Source organism: Hevea brasiliensis, chromosome 9 (assembly GCF_030052815.1).
Source record: "Hevea brasiliensis isolate MT/VB/25A 57/8 chromosome 9, ASM3005281v1, whole genome shotgun sequence".
Taxonomy (NCBI): domain Eukaryota; kingdom Viridiplantae; phylum Streptophyta; class Magnoliopsida; order Malpighiales; family Euphorbiaceae; genus Hevea; species Hevea brasiliensis.
Genome location: NC_079501.1, coordinates 71,319,073 through 71,335,019, shown reverse-complemented (window position 1 = coordinate 71,335,019; position 15,947 = coordinate 71,319,073). Strand labels below are relative to the sequence as shown.

Here is a 15,947-nt window from a genome sequence, read left to right as displayed (position 1 = left end):
CAATAACAAGTGTGGCACCCCTAAAGAATCAACAATGCCTTGGTATTTAATTATAAAATACTATGTTACTCGTGATGATTATATGGAATAAAGTTCAATTTTCTCCCTGGACTTGTTGGGAAAATTTAATTTAACTCAATTTTAATTTTTGATTTGATTTAATTTAGAAATTTCAATTTATATCTAATTTAGTCTAATTTTGAGAAATGTGCAACTCACTCACCACTTTGGCGCGTGAGTTGCTTTTTTTTTTTAATTTTTTAAATATTTTGAAGTTAATTATTTTTTAATGTTAATTGCTTAGTTAATTATTTTTAATCTTAATTAATTAACTATAATTAGTTTTTTTTTATATTTTACTTTTTAATAGTAATTAATAATATGAAAACAAAAAAAATAATATTTTTATATTTTTAGTTTTATTTAATTATAATTTTTTAATTTTAAATTAAAAGCATGAAATACAAAAATCATATTTTTTTCGTTTAAATAATTAAAATTAATTAAAATTTTAATTAATTATATGAAAATATAAAGATATTTTTTTATATTTTCAGTTTAATTAATAATATTAAATAATAAAAATAATATTTTTATTTTTTATTTAAATAATTATATAATATAAAAATATTTTAATTTTAAAAAATAATTAAATATTAAAAAATGGCACATGTTAATCAATCGAGCTAATTTGAGCATAAACTAAAATTTATGAGTTAAATTAGACCAAAAATTAAAAATGAGTTAAATTGAACCTCTCCCATAAATATAGGGGGTAAATTGAGCTTTATTTCATTTATTAAATTTTACAATTTTTATTTATCATTCTACAAATTTAAATAACTTCATTTGATTAAATGCACCAATTTAAATAACTTCATTATCTCTTATCGTGGAAGATTTGACTGGAATCGTCACATTCATTGTCTTCGGGTGTATAGCTTCGGATTTTATCTGATTTCCTACATTGAGCTTAGTTCACAGCTCAAAAGATAGTGCTTCAATTCCCTTAGTCCTTACAAGAATTTACAAGAAAGAAAAAAATATTCCAAGTGATTATAAGCTCCCAAATTGGATATGCTTCTGAAATTTCTTTTAGACTGATCCACATTTTCAAAGATGAAAAAGCAATGTTAAAATCACAGCTATCCATTACACCGTCTCCAGGTGGAAGTCCAATATCTATGCAAAGTCCACTTTTAAAGAAGTTAAAGGGTAATGAGAAAAAAAGGAAAAAAAAATCTATCTGATGGTGAAGAAAATGATCCAATGATTGGAATATTGAGCGCAACGGGCTCTCGAGGAGAATCACCATCGAACAAAGCAAATGAAGATTTAACACCGAGTCAGATGGAGACAGCTGCCCAAAAAAAGCCAGATTTGAGTACATATGAAATACATTTTTTTACAACCTAATATTTTTAAAAATTGATATACATCAACTTTGTTTTATGCAATCCATACAGAAAAGGGCCAAAAAAGGAAAATAGTTGACCGGCACCATGCCTCTTCATCCAAACAAAAGCAACAAACCGCTTCACCAAATATTATTTACTTTTTTAACTTCTGCTTTGTTAAACTGTGCAATAAAGCTCAATGATATTCATTTGAGTTTTTAAACACACCACATACACAAAGGGAAGACAGTATCCAGAATATCAAATAATTTTTCAGTCTAGGTATATGTAAAATCCACCATTAGGCAATTAAACACTGCCAGACGACTCTTCCATGATCAAGTTGAAGTAGAACTTGACAGGGGAAAAAAAGATAACTGTTCCCGTTGAATTGCAAAACTACTTTGTGCAAACAAATTGTAATTAAGTGCAGTTGGGTACACCTTTCTTTTTCTGTTTGAATTGAGGGTACACCAATTTCATGGATTTGTAAAAACCTGTCATTAAATTACTGAAATCAATAGTATTCCCACAATGAATGAGAATTTAAAAAATATGAGTGATCTTCAGCCACCAAAAAGGAATCCAGCAGCTTGTTCTTCATTCCCATCAAATAATTTAAGAGCTTGTACCACAGAATCCCTTCCAAAACCTAGCTCAACAAGCTTTGCAACTTTGGCCTCAAAATCAGGTCTCTGCAGGGAAAACAAATTTTACTGGACACATCAGTATACAAAAATTAAAATTCAAATTGGCCATTTTGATTGTCCAAGAGGTTCAACGCAATCAAATAGATTGCTGAGGTATGCTACCAACTTGAAAGGCAGCATAATAATACAAATAGTTTCAAACGGTAAAAGTTTACCCATTTGTACATTTTCTACTACTTCTAAAGTTGTTTACTAGGGTTGAGCATTATTTGGTTTAAGTTGAAACACCAAACTGAACCGCCCTAATTCGGAAATTCGATTCAGTGGGATTTTGATTTCTACAATTTTTGGTATATTCAATTCAATTTGATTTTCAAAGTTCAAAATCGGAATAATTGAACCGAACTCAAATTTACTAAAGGGCTGTTGCTTTAGCATGAACAAACCATCTGATATGGTTCCAGTCTAGTTCTTAATGAAGAACATAAAACAAACCAAAAAAAGTAAAATAAGTTCGATTCGATATGGTTCTGATTGGTTCGATATAGTTCTGATTGATTAGATACAGTTATTCAGTTCGGGTCGAAACGCCCAAGAACTATGCACACCCCTACTCACAAGTCACACCCTTGGTCCTCCAACATGCACCTAACTACCTCAAAGACCTGATGTCTCTCAAGTGAAATACATTCTCGCATCTCACTGCCACTCTTCTTCGCAGTCAACTTTTGAGTTCTCAGCCTCTAGTTTTTCATCTCTAGTCTCTACCGTTTTAGGTATTAAAGAATAACGACTTGGGTTATTGTGCTGAAGTTTGGGGTAATTATTTCCGTAATTTTATTGGTATTGAATGGTTGAAGATCTGAAATGTTGTGTGTTCTTCGATTTGTTGGATATTGCAATTTGTTAGTTTGACCGAAAATCATTCATTAAATCTGCTGGGTGTTAATCTTTTCTTTTTGGAGTACTTGTATTATGTGGAATTGAAAATTTTAGGTATTTGATTAAAAGTTAGATTGGATTGAAGGTGTATTTCCAGCCTATGAACCAAAAAACCTTGGTACAGTTAAGTTTACTCTCTAAGATCAATTAGATTAGGTTTATGATATTTGGAAATTTGATTGTTCAGCTTTTTCATTTCAATTTGAACCAAACCCCTATGTTTACTGTTAGGAGGTGTCTGGTACGAGGTTAACAATTGGTAAGTATTATTCTTATAACGTTTAACCTCTCATGCATGTTGTTTGGACAGGTTAACTTTTCACCTCATTAATATTTATACCTTTTTGAGAGGTTAAATGTTAACCTTAGAGGACTAAGTTAATAATTACCATTTTTAAATATTAAAACTTACAAGAATAGCATTTCACCCTTAATTTTTTAACCTTCTACCAAACACAACCTTAGTCTTATGTCAATGCTGAAGATGTTTTTCTGTCCTAGACTCCGTTTGTTTTACGTAAAATAATTTGAATATGAAAATGTTTTCCATAACTCCACCTAAGTAGTTTGCGCTCAGCCGGTCCCAAGCCCGAATAAAGGAGGAGGGTTGCAGTAAGTGACAACCAGCGTAAAAATTTCGTCACATTTTATGATATGGATTCAAATGATATAAACGTTGGGGCGTCCTCTACTTACGACGCGCTACATCGGAGCCCGGGTGTAGCGAGAAATAAGCAAGGGTGTAAGGCGTTCACCAAAAGCGACGTACCATGCCGGCGCCCGGGTATGGTGTTAAATGAGCAAGGATCCCCACATCATGAACGGGTGTGGGTAAAAAAGTTAGTCCATAGGACAGATAGTAGAACAAATAGTGAAATAGAACACCAAATAGGCACAGAGAATAATAGAAGATATCATAGAAGGGATCAATTAGGAAGGAATATGATAGAAGGAGAATCAGGGTTAGCACTTGAAATATTGGATCACTTACAAGAAAATTAATGGAGCTTGTGGATAACTTGAAAAAGAGAAGGGTGAATATTGCTTGCATTCAGGAGACTAAATGGGTAGGAGAAAAAAAGTAAGGAAGTGATCTTTCTCATTAGAAATTTGATGGAGAAATATATAGATGTGAGGAAAGATTTACACATGGTTTTTATCGATTTGGAGAAAGCTTATGATAGTGTTCCAAAAGATGTCTTATGAAGAGTGTTAAAACAAAAGAGGGTATCTATTAGGTACATACAAGTGTTGAAAGACATGTATGAAGGAGCAACTACTATTGTGCGCACCGTGGGAGGGGACACTAGAGATTTTCCTATCTAAGTTGGATTACACCAAGGTTCAGCTGTAAGCCCTTACCTTTTTACATTAGTTTTAGATGAATTAACGAAACATATACAAGAGAGTATCCCTTGGTGCATGATATTTGCAGATGATATAGTTCTGATAGATGAGACGCAAGAAGGAGTCAATAGAAAGCTAGAATTTTGGAGAAGTACTCTAGAGTCAAAGGGCGTCGAGTAGAACAAAGACAGAATACATGCATTGCAAGTTTAGTGAAGGCCGAACTGATGATAGGGAAGGAGTTAGTTTGGATGGAGTAATACTATCCCAAAGTAATCACTTTAAATATCTCGGCTCAGTCCTTCAAGTAGATGGAGGATGTGAGGAGGATGTTAGTCATAGGATTAAAACCGGATGGCTGAAGTGGAGACGTGCCACGTGAGTTTTATGTGATCGCAAGATTCCCAATAAGTTGAAAGAAAAATTTTACCGTACAGCCATACGACCGGCCATATTATATGGTAGTAAGTATTGGACATTGAAGAAGTCGTATGTGTCTAAGATAAAAGTTGCGGAGATGAGAATGTTAAGGTGGATGAGTGGCCATACTAGACTAGATAAAGTCCGTAATGAGAGTATTAGAAAAAAGGTAGAAGTAGTGCCAATTGAGAATAAGTTGAAAGAAGGGAGATTGAGGTGGTTTGGTCATGTGAAGCATAGATATACGGAGGTTTCAATTAGAGAAGTAAAGCACATTAGGGTAGAGGATAGAAAGAAAAGAAGGGGTAAACCTAAACTGACCTGGAGGAGAGTAGTACAACATTACCTAAAAGCATTATACATTTCCGAGGATTTAACCCAAAATCGTTTATAGTGGAGAAAGAGAATCCATATAGCCGAACCCAAATTTTTAGGACAAGGCTTAGTTGAGAGTTGAGAGTTGAGAGATGAAAATGTTTTCCATGAAAAATGTTTTCTAAAAAATTGTTTCCATGAAAATATTTTCAATTGTTTGATTGCAATATTAAACTGATAGTATGTGTTTATATCAAACATATGTAAGTGTTTTCACATCTTAATTGTTAAAGTTCAGAAAATCATTTTCCTTATGGCTTAGTTTTCCTTTGACTAGAAAAATAGTCTATTGACCCATTTTCCTGAATATTCTAAATACTAGAAAATGCAAAAAAAAAAAAATTAAGAAAAATATTTTATGTGACATAAACGAAGCATTAAATTTTAGTCTTAAAACTCACAAAAAATACACTTTTTTCTTTATATTATTTTACTCTCTTTTTCAATTACTAGAAAACTAATAAGAAAAAGACAAGAAACTTCAAATTAACAACCAACAATTAAAACTGTTCTCATGGAATTTTCTTTCCTCAAACAATAAAATGAAAATATTTCAACAAAATATCTTCAATTATTTTAATATCCAATTTTTACTTAAATTTTAAGTCAAACAATATGAACTATTTAACAAATTACTCAAATTTTCAAATTCTAAAAACCAACAAATATCAATCTAAAATTTATTATGAGATGAGTTTTACTTATCCCAACAAAGAATGACATGAAATTCATTATATAAATAATCTAAGTTCAAACTAAAATAAAAATTCAAGACCCAAAGATAATTGAAATTTTTATTAAAATATTTTAATTTGTTTTTTGAGAACAAAACTTTCATAAGTTTTGATTTTTATATGCTAATTTGATGGTACTTATCATTTTATATGATTTTGATGAATTATTGATTTTTTTTTCCAAATTAGTTCAGAAAAAGAGTGGGAAAAAAGAAAGAAAAGAAAAATTTTTAAAAGTTTTAGGATTGAAATGGGGGGAGGGGGTGTATCTTTGGAGTTGACTACGAGAATATATATTATTGACTTAATGGATAGGACTAACATTGAGTGATTTTAAAAGTAGTAGGACTTGAATGCAATAAATAAGTAAATACATAGCTTTTATAGCTTGAATTTAAAATAGATCAACTTTTGAAGTTCTGTCATCCCCAACAATTATTGTCAATTGGATCATTGACCAAGGCTTTGGCTTGGTTAACTTTTAGGCTTGTTGCAATTGTTCTACAGAGGGTGGCAAAAGTAGTTTACCAAACAAAGCCTAAAACATATTAGCATAAAGCTTGGATGAATTTGAAAATAACTGAAAGCAACTTGCAAAATACAGCTAAAAATAAATTTCCAGTACAAAGCAAACAGAACTGTAGTATATCATAGTTCGTCTTAAGGTCTTACCAGTGTCACACTGCCTTGTGCAACTCCTGCAAACCAGAGGCAAAATGAACTATTAATTACTAAATGTCCTGAAATTCACCACACTACAAAAAGACATCCCTGTCCATCATGATCAAACATGTCTATTAATTTTTAAGCCTAGCAATTAGTTCGATAATGTATTTCCAGTCTGCAAAGTATCCTCAAATAACAGAGACAGCTAATCCTAGCAATTAATGATAATGTATTTCCTGGCTACAAAACATCCTCAAATAACAGAGATAGGACTAGAATCTAATAATTCAAGCCAATACAACGTATTAAATAAATCAGTTAACTTACTTTTAGTTAAAAATAACTGCAGAATCAAATACCCCGTAAAAAACTTTCAGAAGTTGTAAAAACTAACCAGAAGATTGACCTCCTGGTGCATTATTCTTCTTATCTATAGCTCCTGATGTCACCTGAAGAATCAAGGTGGATCAATTCCAAGACTTAAAAAAGCCTTTGCTCAGCAGCAGAAGTCAACACCAATTTGAAATGCTTGTCTTTATTAGGTTAAAGAAACTGAATGGAGAACCACAGTTATCTGCTCATATAGACATGTCTAGAAAGATAAGCACAATTCTTTTCAAGTCTAACACTTTGATTTCACTTGCAAGAAAATTACAGCACTTCTATTATGACCTTGGTTAACCATAAAACCAAGGATATCACAGTACAAAGTATAGGAGTTAGCTCCACAAATATGACTTGTGACCATAAACTTTTTCACAAGCACTAGTAACTATGGTAGTAAACATAGTAAAGCACTGAGAAGCATATATACACAAGCCAATTTTATCCTTTGCTTTTAAATGGGGAAATACATGTACTGTTGCAAAGAAATTATTATCTTTCCAACTTCACGTACACTTGAATGATGATATAAACATTATTTGGCACTTACATTTAGGACCAACTCACACTTACAGAATAGACACTTACAGAATAGAGTATTCCTTCAGCAATTGAAAACTATTCACAAAATAGTTTAGTTAAAAGCCAAACATCACAAGGACCAGCCTTGTAAATTCATTAAAAGAAAATAAGGAGCACGCTTACTGGATTTCCTGAGCTGGACACTTCTTTGGCGAGGCTTTCTTCATCCAGAAAATGAGTTGGGATGTCCTTTTCTGAAACAGCAAAGAATTATGAATTAAAAAGAAGAAAAGAGGAACGAAAGACTGGAAAAGAAACACATCATCTAGATCACAAAGCATTTCAAGCAGAGGAAACACAGTCATTATTGCAGAGCAGAGGATGTAGCAAATGCTGAAGCCAGATGATTAACCTTGCAAAAATGGAACAGAAACTTCTCCACCCCCAACTCTCAAAACATTCTCCTTCAAATCAATAATGCACTACAGCCAATGGATAAAATTTGAATAAACTCAAAGATACAGGTAAACTTCAACAATCAATGCTTCCAACAGACCATCAGATAACAACCCAATTGCAGATGCTACCTGGTGCTTGCGAAGCATATCAAGCCCAAAAAGAAATTCCATGTTGGGAGAATCCAGCACCAAGAAGGAGCAAGGGTAAAATATATTCCCAATCTACAGAGAACAAAAGGAATAAAAGAATGAAGTTAGTGTCAGAGTTCAGCATATAGCTCAGTAACAAATAACAACCAAATGATAGCATAAGAAATATTCCTCGGTTGAATGCTTGTACAATGTTTTACAAATGAAATGTGAGAAACATGTGCAATGCACATCAAAATATGCATGCCCAATGTTCAGCAATTTTGTAGCTTGAACAAAATTTTCAAGAAAAATGAAGATTTATGTGGAGAAGTGAAAGAGTTCACCTACCAAAGATCAAAAAGCATATTCCAAAGGAAGACAATACGTAAAATACTAACAGGTCAAATTTATCCATATACTTTCCAATCTGTAACCAATATAGATGAACTGATAATTGATATAAAATGTGATTAATCATGTCCAAAAGTACTTGGAACATGAGATGTTCTTTTTTAGCTTGCATGAGATGAATATGTTTAAGTAACCTTCTATAAAGACAGATACCAATGTAAAATACATGCTTATACACCCACACAAAGAAAGAAAGATCAAAGGGCAGCAATTATAAACTGCATTTACAAACACAAACACAAAGACAATCACCCAATGATGAACTAGCTTGGTGCACCAAACGGCTAAATCTTATTAGAATCCCATCAGGTGTTCTACCTTTATTGGAGCTACATGTATCCGACCCAGTATCTCAGATTGACCCACTCCACGAGCAATGCCTCTATAACGTTGATCCAAAAGCCTCAGCAATCTGATACAAACAAGCCCACAACAAAGCATCAGTTACAGCGGACCTTCCATTTTAATTTCTTGAGAAGTTGTAAAATATATCATCCACATCACTGGTAAAAAGAACGTAATTAAAGCAAGGAACTTTCATATTGTCCATTTAAGAAGAATAAAAAATAATGTACATTAGATAAAACTGCAGTGAGTAGAAACCCACTTTGCTACATGATAAACCATTAGCAAAGTGCAACTGCTAACTTAAAGAGATGAGAAGGCGTATACCCATCTTTTATAGACTACCAAATAACTAGTAATATGCTTTGGGGCCATCTGGCTCATGCAATAATAGGACCAAAATTGGAATTGGCAATTCCATTTCCCAGTATTTATACTGGAAATGGAATGTAATTTTAAAAAATAACAGAATCACCAATCCCATTCCCATGGAATCAAGTCAAACTAGTGACTAACAGGTCAAACCAGTAAGTCAGTGACTATCTGCCATATTGCTTTTAAAATATATAAAATAAAATAGTTAAAACATCAAATTTCAGAAATAATAATAATAACATTGGGACTATTGGTAGCATGCCACATGGCTGGAAATTACAATTCAAAATTACATACTAATAAAAAAATAATAAAGAATGTAAAATTAAATTACAGTTAATTAAATAAAATATTATTTGAACATGAACTTGCCACATAGTGTAGAATTTTAAGGAAATTCAAAATAAATTTATTATTAAATAAGTAAAATAATTTAGAAACTGTGAGGAAATATAAATAAAAATATTTGACCAATAAGAGCATGCCATTTTTAAAAATTCTAACAAAGAATTAACTTTAAAATTTTAAAATAAATATCATTTTATAAAAAGAGACAATGTTTAAAATAATAAAATTTACAGAAATTTCTTTTAGAAAATTACAAAATCATTTATAAAAATACAAAAAGAAATATCAATGGCATGCATGTGTGACCTTGTTGAATAACTTTCTAACAAGAATATCATAATTTTGTACGAAAAATTGATGAATTAGAAATAAAAATTCTTAAATGATACAGCAATTTGTCTTTCAATCATAACATGTAAACATGTTTTCCATTTAGGATTATTATGAAAATTTTAGACTGATTCCCATTTCTGCACACGTAAAAAAGCAAATAGCCTTCTGATGAATCAAACCAAACACATTGAGAGAGGGGAAAAAACAAAGAAATAAAGAAAGAAAGATCATTCCATTTTTGTCTTATGAGTCTGCTCTATTCATTTACATTTCCGAAGCAACAAAACAGACCCTTAATATACATAATACATAAATGCACATAAGTTTAGCCAGGCATACATATTTTATATCATTGAAATGTAGCACAAAAGAGGAATTATGATATTAACGCTATTAGCACCATCAAATGGAAAATTATTCGCCCAATTTGCAGGACTCAGCTACTAGTAAAAAAGTAAAATAAACAAATACACAGCAGCACATACCCACATCGCTCAGCACAACTTTTTGATATTATTGTGGACTGAGCACCACTATCAACAAATGCCTGAAATAAAGAGAAATTTATTAGGTTTTTGCTTCCATCACAATCCATAGAAACAACATCTATAACAGCATATTAGCCAAGAAAATTTCAGTAATAGTTTCATAATGAAGTTGTTATGGAGAATAAATAACAAGATAATTGAGAACATGAAAGAAACTATAGTTATGATGAAAGAATACAAAAATAGAGTTATATTGAAACTTGAAACTTGAAAGAATAACATGATCATGTCTTGGTTGAAGCCTCAGCTAATTTTTGTAGTCTCTACCTTTAAAGGCACACCGTTAACTTCCATGTCAACGTACAACATAACCTGAAGATTTAAACAAGAAACTTCAAATTTAAAGCACAATCAACTAACTTCTATGGTCCACAGGATTGAAGAAAATACATACCACCCTAGCAAAAGCTTCAGGGTTGTATTCCAAGGCAGCTGCCCAGTTTTCATCAATTCCTTTCTGCATTTGAATTTAGCAGAATTGCAAACATCAAAAATCAAAATACCATCTGAACGCATTAAAAATGTTAAAAAACCATAACATGTGAATATTAGTAATGAAAACCTTTCATCAGAAATGATATAATAAAAGTAAAGAGATTAAATAACAGTTTTTTTTTTTTTTTTTTTTTTTGGAACAAGACATGGGTCTGAGAAAAATCTAAAGCCAAAAAGTTGAGAATACATCAAGTCAAAAACATCACATGGAGAATAACCACTAGCAAAATATCACTCAGAAGTCAGAACATCAAAAACATTATACAACGAAAGCTTGGTTATTAGTTATTAACTAACACCTAACAGCAATGCAGTTTCAATAGCATTACATATTCATAAGGTAAGAAAATAAATCAATAGATAAATATATATATATATATATATATATATATATATATATAGAAAAGAAATAAGAAAAATGAAAAGCAAATATATAATTTGGTTCATATTTCATTTCCTCTTATACATTTTGTTTCAAAATAAAATTTTCAAGAAAATTTAAGATCACATCATCACTCATGCTTTTGAAAATTTTGTATGAAGAATCACATCCCAAAATACTCCCAACAAAGAAGAAGAAAGAACAGTGTCACTAGAATCACAGGGAATGATGTCCAGGGCCTTAAATGACAGAAGCATGTCAGTAAGGATGAAACAGTATCAACCCACCACTTCATGTGCCAAAAGGATGAAACAGTATCAACCCACCACTTCATGTGCCAATAAATCATTTTGCAAAACATTTTCAAACACCAAGTTGTCCCAATTGTCCAATCAGAGCCTGAGTAATAAGCATTCTGTTCGTGAACAGTACCCCATGTTCCTATTGTATGCAGTCAACACATGAACTTTATTATTCCCAACATTACCACAAATGTTCAACTTGGTACTCGTTCATATTCTAAAATAATTTAACAAAAAGCAAACTTTCATGAGTCATTGCCCGTTAACTGTTACACTAAAAATGCAAATTAAATTAACCTGGCGAATGGCAGCCTCAATTTTCTTCTGTGCCTCAACATCAAAAGGATCAGCATCAAGAAGGGCCTATAAAGCAAGACAGAAGTAAATAGGTAAATTTAATCAGCATATCTATTTAAAAAATGAAATCCACTAGTAATGACACACTGAAATTAAATCCTTTTTATTTAGTAAATGGGTAAAAATCAAAGCAATAGATGATAAGAAACCTTCTAGTTTAGATAAAAATCAGGAATAAAATCTACTGATCACCAAGCAATCACATCTAACCAGTATATCAAAATGAAATCTAAAAGGAGTAAGATGAAAAATCAGCTCTCCACAATTTTTAATGATGCAGCGAAATAATATGCTACATTCTTCTTTAAAATGAACAGATATGAATCATAGCAATTAAGTTATTGAAAATGATGCTCCTCAAAACATTTAGTCAATTGTAATCAATTTGTAATGATGCAGGGAAATAATGTGCTAAATCCTTCTTTAAAATAAACAGGTATAAATCACAGCAATTAATGGTAAGGAGCCATTTCATTGAAAATTATGCTTATCAATGAGATTTAGTGAATAATTACCAATTAATTACACCTTATTGGTATATCAAAAAAAAAAAATCTAGAAATACTAAGAGGTAAAATTGCACTAGACAGTATATTTTTTCAACCACCATCATTGTAATCATTACAAATATAATAATTATTGTTGGGCCCTCATCTACAAGCTCGACCTTTCAAGTAGATCATTCTTTGACGTAGCTATGGTATATCATATAAGCCTCCTCAACCAAGAGGTCCAGAATTTAAATTCAAGGTGCCCCATTAATAAAATTACATTTTAGCACAAATTGATGTAGGCCTGTACTTGTCAAAGCACTCAAGATTCAAGCCTTATGAACTTAGGTACTTGTTAGAGATTATTTTAAATTTAAAAAAAAATATATAATAATAATAATAAAAAAAAAGACATTCATCTATAAACTTGAACTTCTAAGTTGACAAGTACTTTAAGACAAATATGCGATGAACAAGGAAAAGATAGCCACTCACAAGCTCCTCCTCTTGTTGACGCCGTAATTCGGATCTTTGGCGATGGCGTTGCCGTAAGAGGTCCTGCAGTTTGCTGAGATCATTGCCAAGAAGAACTTGTGCTAGTTCAGGATCAGTCTGTGAATCCAATATAAATTTATAGCATAAAAATTCTGAGTAAGACAATCAAATCATAGAAACTAGGAAAAAAGTTAGAACCAAAATAAGCAACTATCCACCAAGAGTTTAAATCTTTTGAACTAAGTACTTGTTACAGCTCACTCAACAACCATAAAATATACAGAAAATAATCAAGATCATAGCAATTTCCAAAAGTATTATCACAATAGTCTTACAAATTACAATACATTGACATGAATGACAGAAATCAGAAATTGAAAGGCAAAGCATCTATTTTCAAGGGAAAAAATATGGAGAAGAAATGACTAAATATTAATGCTTCAAAACCCAACTCAGTTGTCTTGCATCAGAATCTACCTCATCTGACCTGGAAAGTGCATAACTAATATGAAATTACCCAATATTCCCAATTCAGAAGAAAAAAAGTAAAACTTTTAACAAAAATAACCATCCATTAAACCTGAAACAGTTGGGCCATCAAATTAGAATCACGTCGAATATGTTGCTGGAAAGCCTCAGGATTTACAGCAGACCCATCAGGATTGAAGCTCAAATCATTTGCGGGTGAACTGAAATAATTTGCAAATTCTCATTTAGCATAACAAGGTATGGAATACATTTCATTTTGATAAAATTATGTATGTCTGGATTTGCACATATGTGCATTTAGCTAGAATAAGAGCAATGTAAAGGCAGTTAAATCCCACAAAGGCCACAAATAAAGATTAAAAAAAAAAAAAAAAAACTGTAAACAATATAACAGAGAAAGGCAATGGACAGATACTAGACACAGATAAATCAAATCAAGAAGAGGTAAATGGCTACATATATAACAAATTGTGCCACTTAGAAGGATTAATTTATGAAATTATTACACAATAAAGTAACTGGATTACTCAGGATCTCTTAACCCCTTTCCCTTAACATCTTCCAGTAAGTTGCATCAAAACAACTAATGTAACCACTCAATTTCCAATATCTGACAATGCAGTACTTTCTAAAAATAGCCCAATTTAAACAATTGGCATTCATTTGAATATATAAGTTTCTACTATTCCTTGGCAACTAAAAATAAACATTTAAATCCAACAATGTAGCTCTCTTAAATAAAATCAACTCAATTTACCAAAAGTACGAGCATATATCCCTCTACTTTACATTCGTTTGTTCCCTCATCTAAAGCAAATCCAGGCCTTTTACTATCATCTCGTATACAATAAATATTGAATGTAGCACGTAGTTTCAGACTTATTATATAAAACAGTTCAATAAAGTTATAAAAAATCAATTGAAGTGCACAAGTATATATAATAAGATCCTCAATTCAAAGTCTACATCTTAGTATTCATTCTTAAAAGAGATTTTATGCTGTAGTCATTACTATCAATGCCACCAGTGAAAAAAATGAATGAAGAATGGAGGTACCAAATTGGAAAAATGTAATTATAAATAAAAAATTCCGCTACACAATGTATTTAAGCAACCTGGATAGGTAAACCATAAACAGAGTATACACCTATGTGCAGCGCTGGTGGAGACCATCATTACCAAATCCTCATCCTTAACGCCCAATGCACTCAATTTCTCATTATTCCTCATTTCTCTCCCATTATAAAGCAGCTGCTGCTGCTGAAGCGGCACCTGTGTCTGCTCACCCACGCATAAATAACAATAAGATTAAGAACAAATATGTGGCAGACATTATTCATAAAAAAAATATTCTCAAAACCTTAAATTTCAATCCAAATTCGATTCTAAATATCGTTTCTTTTCCTTTCACACCACTTTCTCAGCAACCAAACAAACATCTATAATTGAAACAGCTAGAAAAGGAGAGAAACGGGGAGAAAGAGAGAGATCACCTCCACTTCAAGCAGAGCTTTCAAGTTCTCAACCTTCAATTAAAATCAAAAGGAAAAAGTAAAGGTCAGTCTACAATTACCCATATACAGACGCATGCAATTATGTATGTAGGAATTGAAACTAGGGTTTAAGAGGGATTACAGATTCATGAGGATCGACATCTAGAGATATGATGTGTTCATCAGCTGTCATTACAGTGATTCTCATCTTTCTCCGTGTCTTGTCTTGTGATTGGATTTGGTGTGCTCGTGCTTCTAATGGAACTTTGGTTTTCTTGGCAGAGAGGTTTTTGTAATTGTCGATGCTGTTGACCATTAACAGCTTTTCAGATAAAATTTGAAGTGGGGTTTTGGATCTTGGCTTGGTTAGTTGCACCACGTTTGGAGTGGGCTAAGGGTCTTAAAATAAAGTTTTTAAAATAATTATAATTTTTTTATTGTTTAAAAAAAATAAAAAATTTTTAAGGTCTATATATATATATATATATATATATATATATATATATATATATATATATATATATATATATATATATATATATATATGCAAAAGATCTAATTATGTCATTAAATTATTATTAAGTGAAAAAAATATTTTTTTAGTTAATAAATTTTTGATGTTGTTATTTAAAATATTAAAATAAAATAATATTAAAGTAAAATAAATTTTTAAATATTAATTTTCTATATAGGCCATTATTGATATTTTTAAATTAAAAATTAGGAAATATGATAATATATAATAATTATATTTAGTAATTATATATTATATTATTTAAAAAACAAAAAAAATAATGTTGACTTTTATTTTTAAAAAATAAAAATTAATGAGTAAATATTACTTTTAATAATTAAATATATTTAAAAAAATTTAATCATTAATTTTTCATAAAAATTTAAATATATATTAATATTTAATTCTAATTTAAAGTAAATATTAAAAAAAAAATTAAACTTTTGTTTGTGACAATAATTGGAGAGTAACGATAATATTCATTGAATTTTGAAATTAAATGTTATGGGTCGATAAATTATTAATAATTAAATGCTAAAAAT

At 30.9% G+C, this 15,947-nt stretch overlaps 1 protein-coding gene across 4 annotated transcripts; it reads right to left on the bottom strand.

Moving 5' to 3' along the window:
• Positions 1-1,580: 1,580 nt before the first annotated feature.
• Positions 1,581-15,271, bottom strand: LOC110664115 (protein DNA-DAMAGE INDUCIBLE 1). 4 transcript variants are annotated; one of them, XM_021823659.2, is made up of 16 exons: positions 15,034-15,269; positions 14,892-14,924; positions 14,546-14,676; positions 13,490-13,598; positions 12,910-13,026; positions 11,864-11,929; positions 10,782-10,844; positions 10,655-10,699; positions 10,325-10,386; positions 8,757-8,850; positions 8,025-8,117; positions 7,850-7,919; positions 7,621-7,691; positions 6,926-6,980; positions 6,538-6,563; positions 1,581-2,092 (listed from the first exon to the last, which is right to left on the bottom strand). In XM_021823659.2, exons 1-16 carry the CDS (start codon positions 15,205-15,207, stop codon positions 1,964-1,966), a joined length of 1,338 nt encoding a protein of 445 aa, XP_021679351.2. In that variant the 5' UTR covers positions 15,208-15,269; the 3' UTR covers positions 1,581-1,963. The 4 variants fall into 4 exon arrangements, with proteins under 4 accessions (XP_021679351.2, XP_021679352.2, XP_021679354.2 ...); XM_021823660.2 differs by lacking the exon at positions 6,538-6,563 and having other exon boundaries at positions 1,884-2,092; XM_021823661.2 differs by lacking the exons at positions 1,581-2,092; positions 6,538-6,563; positions 6,926-6,980 and adding an exon at positions 7,016-7,533 and having other exon boundaries at positions 15,034-15,270.
• Positions 15,272-15,947: the final 676 nt, after the last annotated feature.